This window comes from Herpailurus yagouaroundi, unplaced genomic scaffold (genome assembly GCF_014898765.1).
Source record: "Herpailurus yagouaroundi ecotype Mexico unplaced genomic scaffold, PumYag 193, whole genome shotgun sequence".
Classification (NCBI taxonomy): domain Eukaryota; kingdom Metazoa; phylum Chordata; class Mammalia; order Carnivora; family Felidae; genus Herpailurus; species Herpailurus yagouaroundi.
The window spans coordinates 1,958,887-1,968,413 of NW_024412424.1; the positions used below are offsets into that span (position 1 = coordinate 1,958,887).

The window sequence follows — 9,527 nt, forward strand, 5'->3', positions numbered from 1 at the left end:
AGCGTCCGACTTCAGCCAGGTCGCGATCTCGCGGCCCGTGAGTTCGAGCCCCGCGTCAGGCTCTGGGCTGATGGCTCGGAGCCTGGAGCCTGTTTCCGATTCTGTGTCTCCCTCTCTCTCTGCCCCTCCCCCGCTCATGCTCTGTCTCTCTCTGTCCCAAAAATAAATAAATACGTTGAAAAAAAAAATTAAAAAAAAAAATAAACATTTAAAAATAAAACCACATAACAAAAATTTACCATCTTAACCATTTTTTAAAGTTATTATTTATTTATTTATGTTGAGAGAGAGAACGCACACATGAGCCAGGCAGGGTCCTCGCTGTCAACACACACACAGCGCGACTTGGGGCTCAATCGTGAGATCATGACCTGAGCCGCAAATCAAGGGTCGGACGCTTAACTGACTGAGCCACCCAGGCGCCCCTCATCCTAACCGTCTTTAAGTGTCCCGTGCAGTGGCCTTAAGTACGTCCACACTGCTGTGCAGCCGTCCCCGCCCTCCGTCCCCAGAACACTGGTAGATCGGAAACTCTACCCCTGTTAGACAGCTCCCCACGCTCCCCTTTCTCAGGCCCTGGCACCCACGCTTCTCCTTTCTGTCCCTATGACTCTGACGACTCTGGGTACCTCCCATGAGTGGAGTCCTACAAGATGTGTCCTTTTGCGGCTGGCTTATCTCACTCAGCGTAACGTCCTCACGGTCCCTCCATGTTGCAGCCTGGGTCAGAATTGGCTTCCTTTTTAGGGCCCAGTCCTCTTCCACCGCGTGCGTGCGTCACGTTTTTTCCCGTTCGTCTGTCGAGAGACGTTTGGGTTGCTTCCACGCTCTGCTTCTTGTGATAGGGCTGCTGTGAACGTGGGTGTGCAAACGCCTCCTCGAGAACCTGCTTTCAGTTCTTCTTTGGGGATATTCCTAGAAGTGTAATTATTTTTTTTTTTCAACGTTTATTTATTTTGGGGACAGAGAGAGACAGAGCATGAACGGGGGAGGGGCAGAGAGAGAGGGAGACACAGAATCGGAAACAGGCTCCAGGCTCCGAGCCGTCAGCCCAGAGCCCGACGCGGGGCTCGAACTCACGGACCGCGAGATGGTGACCTGGCTGAAGTCGGACGCTCAACCGACTGCGCCACCCAGGCGCCCCTAGAAGTGTAATTATTGATTCACATGGTAATTCCGTGTTTAAATTTCAAGGAGCCTCCGTAGGGTTTTCTGTAGCGGCTGTGCCCTTTTATATTCCCGCCAACAGGGCACAAGGGTTCTAGTTGCTTCGCATCCTCACAAACGCTTGTTTTGGCTTTTTGATAGCAGCCTGTGGACATATCCTTTTGGAGCACAGAGTTCAGCCCTTTGTACACTTGACCGGGCTCTCCCGGCACACGTGGGGCCGGCAGCAGCCGCCGTGTCCCCCTGGGCTGCGGACCTTCTCAGAGCCTTGAATGTGCCAAGACACCTCCGTCTGTGATGTGCCTGCGCCGTAGCATTTTCCCAGAGCGTGACCACGCGTGGGTCACCTGTCGGCTTTGTGGCGTTAGGGGCTGCAGTGGGGGAGGCTGGTGGGTGCACGGGTGCCTCTCAGCCGTGTTTGAGCTTTGCCACGTTTGGGGGCTGGGGGCGTCCCGCAGAGGCACCTGATCGGGGCCATGGGGATTGAAACCCCGAAGCCAAAACCACAGAAACTGAACTTTCCTCCAACATCTTGTCTGGGTCAGTCACTCAGATGTGAGAGTGAGGAAGTGGGCCGGGGCCAGAGCGGAAACATGAAGAAAAGCAGAGAAAGCAACCCAGCCGTGGGCTCGGGCAACAGCAGGTGGCCGTGACCCCAGTGCTGCAGGCAGAAGGCAGGATGGGGGTGCCAAGAAGCAAAGGGAAGTGGTGAGATGGGCATGGGGACGCCATGTGGGGGGCCTCTCCCCTCTGCTCCTCTCCGTGTAGCCACAGCGATCCAGACCTGTTTTGTCTGCCCCTCACTTGCCTTCCTCTAGCCCACCCACCTCGGGCTATACCGGAACCTGTCAAGCCCGTTCGCACCTCAGGGCCTTTGCTTGTGCTGTGCCTGCTCCCCAGTGTTCTTTTTCCTCCAGCTTTTTGCATGGCTCGGGCTGTCGCTTGCTTTAGGTCATGGCGCAAATCATGTCCCCGATCCCTCTCCACTCCTGGTATTTTCTACCTCTTCCTGTTCCAGCTTTCTTCCTCACCCTTCTCGTTACCTGACAGTTTTGTTGGTGTGCCAACGGATGGTCCGTGGGGGTTGGACCACGGTCTGCTTTACCCACTTCTGCATCCCTGGCACATAGTTCAAGGATGACACTCAGGCTGGCAAGGAGTGATGTTCGTTGACAGAAGAAACGAATCCCAATCCGGGGGCATTGGTGAGGGTTACAATCAGATGTCCCTGGTGGCTTAAACAAATGGTTAGCTCTTTTTCTGGAGGGAGGCCACCCAGGGCCGGTGGAGCAATGTCATGAACTCTTGGGGGGGGGGATCCCCGGTTCCAACATCATAGTTGTGCCATTGTCGGTATGTGGGTTTCACCTCACGGCCCAAGGTGGACTGCACCTGCTCCAGCCATCACATCCACATTCTGGCCACGTGCACTCAACACTCTCCTCATCTGAAAGCCTGCAAAACTCCCATTTGATCATATCTCAGCCTGGAGCGCCGACTCTGCTTCTTCCCTCCCTCCCTCCCTCCCTTCACTAAACTGAGGGCTGCTGTCTGCTAGGCACTGGAGAGACAGGTTAAGGGGTAGGGAGACCCAACTAACCCAACCCAGTCCAGTGCTATGTGCACTGATGGAGGAGAGGACAGGCTGACAAGACAGGAACACAAGGGACGTTTCCCATCAGTCCATGGCATACCGACAGCTCCCCGCCCTCTCCCCCTGCGCCAGCGCTGACCCCAGGAACTGAGGCTGTCAGGCTGGGGGCTGCTGGGGGCTGGGCCAGGGCCGGATCCTCTCAGAACCCAGCACCACCCAGCAAGGGGTTGGCAGAGTGGGAGCGGGCACCAGGATTTAGACACCCCGGCCCTGCCCTGGGGTGACCCTGCCCATCACCCCAACAACAGCTACTGGTCCCACCGGGTGTCTGCCCTGCGTGCCTCCTCCAAAGCCAGCTGGGACTCTTGTCTTCCATACCCCCAAAGCACCGCCGGGGCTGCCCCAGCAGCCCCTGCAGAAAGCAGCAGCTCTGGAGGCCTTGGTCCCAGGAGGGCGCAGGTGCAGGGTGGGGCAGGGCAGGGGTGGGCCCAACAAACGCACACACTCACGCAGGGGCTTATGTTCTGGTTTCGGAGCCCAGGCGGCTGGTCTCAGCGGCATCCAGGCCTCTTACGGGCTGCCCTGCTCCCGGGGTGCCCCTGAACCCAGAAACCTGGGGGTCGTGGGAGGGAAGGGAGTGTCTGCTCTGCTCTCGAGGGAGCCCCCAGTGACTGCAGCAGGATGGGCGGGCGGCCCTCGAGCCCCCTGGACAAGCGGCGGCAACAGCACCTGAGAGGTGAGCCGGCACGGGGTGAGGTGGGTCGGGGGCCAGGGGGGGTTCAGGGCCAAGTTTGTCCGACACGGTGGCTGACCGTAGCAGGATGCCCTACGTTCCAGATAAGCAACGAATATTCTTGTTTTGTATGAGTATGTCCCACGTCTTGCCCGGGGTACATACGTGTGCGAAAAAATGACTCCTCATTTCTCTGAATTTCTTCTGAATTTCTCTGAAATTCAAATTTCATCGGCGTCCTGTACTTTTACTCGGTAAATCTGGTAACCCTATTCGGGGTGTGGGTTCGGGGTGAGGGCGGGGGGGCAGGTGGGAGGTGTCCCAAGCCCAGCCAGACCTCCTGGGACGAGCTTTCTGCGGGGGACACGGTGGGGTGGAGAATCCTTCCGCCCTCCTGGGCTCGTGATCTAGACCAGGAAGGAAAGCCAAGTTATCATTTCAGGAATGGCAGTTGATTGATGAGCACGGCCGACAACCCCCACGCTCCCCACATCAGGGGAAGAAGGAGGGGTGGGCAACTGCCCACTGAGATGAGGGCCAAGCCGGGGCTGGAGGGACGTGACGGAGTTGGTGGGCAGATGTGGGAAGAGCATCCCAGATAGGGGGAACAGCATGTGCACCGGCATGTGGCATGTCTTACCAACACCCAGACCATCCAAGTTCACCCCACGGCCACTTACTGTGTGACCTTGGGTGAATGACTTCATCTCCTAGGTCTCATTCTCTTATCTGCAAAACAGGGATAGCAACAATGCCTATCTCATGGAACCATTGTAAGGATTCAGTAAGTTACTCTATGCCGTGTTTTTCTTTTTCTTTTCCTGTAGGGGCTTAAACAAGATAAAGATTTATTTCTCTCTCCTATAGGGAGGTACAGTGGCAGGCAGGCTGATACAAGTTAGACACGTGAACTCCTTCGCTTCCTCATTCTCCCATGCGTGGCTTTTGTGCCTAAGGCCACCTCATGGTGCATAATGCCTGCTGATGCTCCGGCCATTGTGTCCACATTCCAGGCAGCAGGATGGATTCATGTTTTACATTCAGCCAAGTGCACACATCTTAGGGAAACCGCTTGGCGGACTTTAACACTTGTGTGGTCGCTTCCTAGATCGGGTCACCCCAGAAAATTCCCTGGTGCTAGGGTGAGGCTCTTAAAAGATTTTGAAAACCTCCCCGTGGAAGGGGCAAGAGGGAACTCGGGTGGGATGGCTCCGTTCACCACCTCGATTGTGGCGATGGTTTCTTGGGCTGTAAAGGTGTCAGAGCTCATCAGATCGGATGCTCTAGACGATTAAAATTTATTGTGCGTCTGTTATGAATTAAGCCCGGGTCACCTAAGTCCCCCACCCCCTGTTCCCACGTGGATGGAAACAGTCTGGAGGGTTCAGGGTGAATGGAATTTGGAGCACCTCTTGTTGGGCAGCTTTGGGGCAAGGGTAGGAGCTCACAAGCGGCCTCCCTGCCTGTTCGGCCCTCCCCAGGCAGGTCTGATTCAACCGCCTGAGTGTCCCCTTGTCCCTGCAGGCCAGGTGGACACCATGCTGAGGGACTTCCTGCCCTGCTACCGCGAGCAGCTGGCGGCCTCTGTCCTGCGACAGATCTCCCGTGAGCTGGGGCCCCAGGAGCCCGCCGGATGCCAGCTGATGCGCAGTAAAGTGGGTGCCACAAAGGGAGGGGGCGCCGGTTCAGCTGGGGGCCCTCCTGACGCCTTCGCCCCTGCTGGCGCCGAGCCCCGGGAAGACTGTTAAAATGCATCCTTTGAACAAACACGCACGGGGCCCCTACCGCATACCGCGTCCTAGGCCGGACGCTGGGGACACAGTGGCGGTGGGGGTGGGTCCTGCCATGCGCCACCCCTCCCCGCCCCCCTCCGGCTCACAGCGTGACGGGGAGAGGAATGACAGACTACCGTGTCGTGTTGCAGCGTCATTGCCGATAGGTGCCGTGAAGACAAGATGAGAGGCAGCGTTGGGGGCGGGGGCGGGGGCGGGGAGTCGGGGGGCAGGGAGGCCCCCTCTGAACGGAGACGTACAGGACGAGAAATTGCTGGACGCGGAGCCCGGGATGAGAAGAGGATTCTAGGGGGAGGGCACAGCCAAATTCTGAAGTTGGGAAAGGCTCGTCTTGTCTACTGGGCATGAAACACGCCCCTTGGACCCTCGAGCCTTTGCACGTGCGGCACCCTCTGCCCGGTGCACTCTCCCTGTTCCTCCTCATGCTTCGGCCACCGCTTCTTCCAAGAAGCCTTCCTCGATCAGCACAGCCCCTCCCTGGGCTGGGTGCCTCCTCTGGGATCCCCGTCCCGCTGTTTATCCAGGGAAGCCTTGGGTCACACGTCTGCCTCCCCCATCTGTCTGCCCTGGGAGGGCAGGGGCCAGGCTTTGTCCCCACCCCCCCACCCCAAATCCCTTGCGTCCATGTGGTGCCTGCACCCAGTAGGAGCTCAGGACGTTTCTTGATAGGACGTAAGAGCCTAGAGCTGCCTGGCCCCAGCTCCAGATGTTGCCGAGCCAACAAATGACTCCACATGCCCTCGACCACACACCCTGTCCTCACCAGCCTGGGAAATGAGTCTCTGACTAGTGAGGAAACTGCAGCGCCCGAGGTCGCCCTGCCAGCGAGGGGCAAGGCAGGATTTGAGGGGCGCCTGGGTGGCTCAGTCGGTTAAACATCTGACTTCAGCTCAGGTCATGACCTCACGGTCTGTGAGTTCGAGCCCCGCATTGGGCTCTGTGCTGACAGCTCAGAGTCTGGAGCCTGCTTCAGATTCTGTGTCTCCCTCTCTCTCTGCCCCTCCCCTGCTCATGCTCTGTCTCTGTCTCTCAAAAAATAAACATTAAAAAAAAAAAAAACAAAAACAACAACGAGGCAAGGCAGGATTTGAACCTGGAGCCCATGCTGGTTACTGACACTTCCCCGATCAGGGCTCTGAGTTGTTCCTACCTCTCTCAGATGACTCCTTTTTCAGCTCTGCCTGCCCTGGAGTGGAGACTCCCCGACACTGTGGACACAGAGCCCTCTCTCACCCGGGACTCTCCTTGTCCTGCCTAAGGCATCATGGGACCGCGGGTGTGGTCCCCACCTGCCCCTTTACCGCCTGTAGGTTCCGGCCACGGGGGCCAGGGCACAGTTGACGCTGGGGTTCGACAGTGTGGGGGCTTTCCCCTGGCTTCAGTTTGAACATCTTACAAAACACTTATCACATATAATTTCTATAATCATGTTTTAACAATATCACTAGGAAAAATCTCAGACCTCAGAAAAGGTTTGGAGAATCATTTAGCCAACACGTGACTTTCTATCAAAGAATGAAAACATCACAAATGCAGGTAGCGTATTCACAGAGTATTTATCGAGCACCATCTGGGTTACCGGGACTTGCTCTGGGACCCGGTGATGAAATAAAAGGCACACGGTTCAGGTGGCCAGGTAGTGAGAAGAGTAACAAAGGTGATAAACAAAGTGATGTCCCATCCTGCCCAACGGAGGGGTCTGTGGGCAGAGGACTGGCTGTTTCTCCCATGAAGGTAAACTCCACCGGCTCCACGACCCAGCAATCCCACTTGTATCAGTTAGCTAATGCTGCATAACAAAACATCCCACAACCGGTGGCTGGAAACAACACACATGTATTACAGTTGCTGTGGGTCAGGAATCCAGACACAGCCTCCTGAGTTTCCTTCTTTCAGGGTCTCTCACAGGCTGCCATCAAGATGTCGGCCAGGGCTGGGGCACCTGGGTGGCTCAGTCGGTTAAGTGGCCGACTTCGGCTCAGATCATGATCCCGCGGTTCGTGAGTTCGAGCCCCATAGCGGGCTCTGTGCCGACAGCTCGGAGCGTGGAGCCTGCTTCGGATTCTGTGTCTCCGTGTCTCTCTGCCCCTCCCAGACTTGCACTCTGTCTCTCTCAAAAATGAATCAACCTTAAAAAAAATTAAAAAAAAAAAAAGACATTGGCCAGGGCTGGGGTGTCATCTGAGGCTCAGGGGGGAAGTGGGGACAAGGTGTCTGCCCCCAGGACTGTGGGGAGGACTGAATCCGCGTGTATTTGGAGCTGTCCCAAACAAGTGCATGCTGTGGGCAGGCTTAGAAAGGTAGCAGGGCTACCTCAGCAGCACCCGGGCACCCTGGACCTGGTAGAGCCTGGGATGGGGGGTGTGGAGTGGGGTGCTCTCCAGGCGGTCTGGACGTGGGGACACCGGTCTGTGCCCCTGACACCCACCGGTCCCTCTTCCTGCAGAAGCTTCCCCGAGTCCGTGAGCACCAAGGGCCTCTGACCCAGCTGTGGGGCCACCCGCCTCGGTGGCAGCCGATCTTCTGTGTCCTGCGGGGGGATGGCCGCCTGGAGTGGTTCAGCCATAGGGAGGTAAGGAAGTGGGTCTCCTCCCTTCCCTCCTGGCCTCGCCAGGCCACGCTCCTCGGCATGGGTTTTGGGGTCCAGCTCCCAACATGGTCCTCTCTCCTGTCTTCAGTCACCTAGTATGAATTGAGGGTCCCTATGAGATGGGCCTGGGGTGGGCAACCACCCCCCGCTGGGCTGGGTAGGAAAACCGAGGTCCAGGCCAGGAGTCGCGACTTCCTCATGGTCATCAGCAGAGCTGAGGTTGAAACCGAGAGGCCTTCGCACATCACGCCTGGCTGGGGAGCTCGGGCAGGTCATTTGTGCTCCTGGGACTCAAGTTTCCACCTCTGTGAAATGGGTTGGTGCTGGTCCACGTCATATGGGGCTGTGAGGATTCAAGGAGATAACCTTCGTATATTATTTAGGACTGGCCTAGCACCCAGTGGGTACTGGGTGCTCGACTACAGGGGAGGGAGGGAGGGAGGAGGGGTGGGGGACTTCCCTAGCTAACCCCAAGCCTTCCCCTGATCCCACAGTTAGGACACGGAAGCCGTGGTTTAGACCTGTCCCAAGTTGGTTCTCTGGATGCCTTTCATAGGAATATGAGAATGGGGGCCATCCCCTCAGCTCCGTGGCCTTGACAGGGTATACTGTCCTGACTTCCCAGCGTGAATATCTCTGCCTGTTGGATGCTCTCTGCCCAGTCCCCTCAGGTAAGGTTCCCGAGATCTCAAGAGCGCGTTTCTTAACATCAGAACTGTTGACAGTTGGGGCCAAATCATTCTTTGCAAGGGGCGGGGCACCCTATACATTGCGGGATGTTAAACAGCATCCGTGGCCTCCACCCACTCGATGCCCGTAGGACACCCCCACCCCCGCGAGGTGTGACCATCAAAAATATCTCCAGACACTATCAAGCGTCCCCCGGGGGCAGCATTGCCCTTTGGGTGAGTACCCCAGCTCTAGCAAGAGGAATATCCACTCTTACTAGAGTGAGAAGGAGAGTTGGGACACTGGAGCGGAACCAAAGTAGCGAGGGTAAAAACAATAAAACCCGATGTTAGCAAGCATGTGGGGAGATAGTCACGGGTGGGTGGGACTATCACACAGATTTGCTGCAGGGGGTGCCGTTCAGCCTAGCATTCCCAGGAGGGTTTCCCACTGTCCCTCCCTTCCCTCCTCCTTCTACAATTCCTCTCTCTACCCCCCCTCTCTTTCATGACCACAATACCGTGCAGGAATAGGGAAAGGAACCGCATTACTGGACTGGCATATGTATGACGAGTGCTCAGCGCGGGGGCTCGTGTGATCTCACTGAGCCTGCCCAGAAGCCGGCCCCATCGCTAACTACCCCATTGCACGGATGAGGCCACTGAGGCTGAGGACCGTCACACAGTAAGGGACAGCGCCAGAGTCGCATTTCTGCTTCACTGTGGCGCTATCCTGCCACCAAACGATGCAGAGAGGTAGCAATAAAGACAGTTTGCAGAAATGTTGGTGCTAGCGGAAAGAAGAAAAGCTATCCGAATACCCGGCCCTCAGGGGTTGATGAAATCAATTATGGCCCAGCCCTGAGAAAGGAAAGCTGGGTAGCCGCTGAAGGCGCCCCAGACGTATGCAGGAACAAAAAGGCCAGTTATAGGGGCGCCTGGGTGGCGCAGTCGGTTAAGCGTCCGACTTCAGCCAGGTCAC

At 56.9% G+C, this 9,527-nt stretch overlaps 1 protein-coding gene across 1 annotated transcript in view; it reads left to right on the forward strand.

Moving 5' to 3' along the window:
• Positions 1-3,442: 3,442 nt before the first annotated feature.
• Positions 3,443-9,527, forward strand: part of COLGALT1 (collagen beta(1-O)galactosyltransferase 1) — a 41,746-nt gene continuing 35,661 nt past the window's right edge. Inside the window, exons 1-4 of the mRNA XM_040445553.1 lie at positions 3,443-3,497; positions 5,019-5,144; positions 6,447-6,478; positions 8,904-8,917. Of these exons, the coding sequence (XP_040301487.1) occupies positions 3,443-3,497; positions 5,019-5,144; positions 6,447-6,478; positions 8,904-8,917 (227 nt within the window). The remainder of the gene's footprint in view (positions 3,498-5,018; positions 5,145-6,446; positions 6,479-8,903; positions 8,918-9,527) is intronic.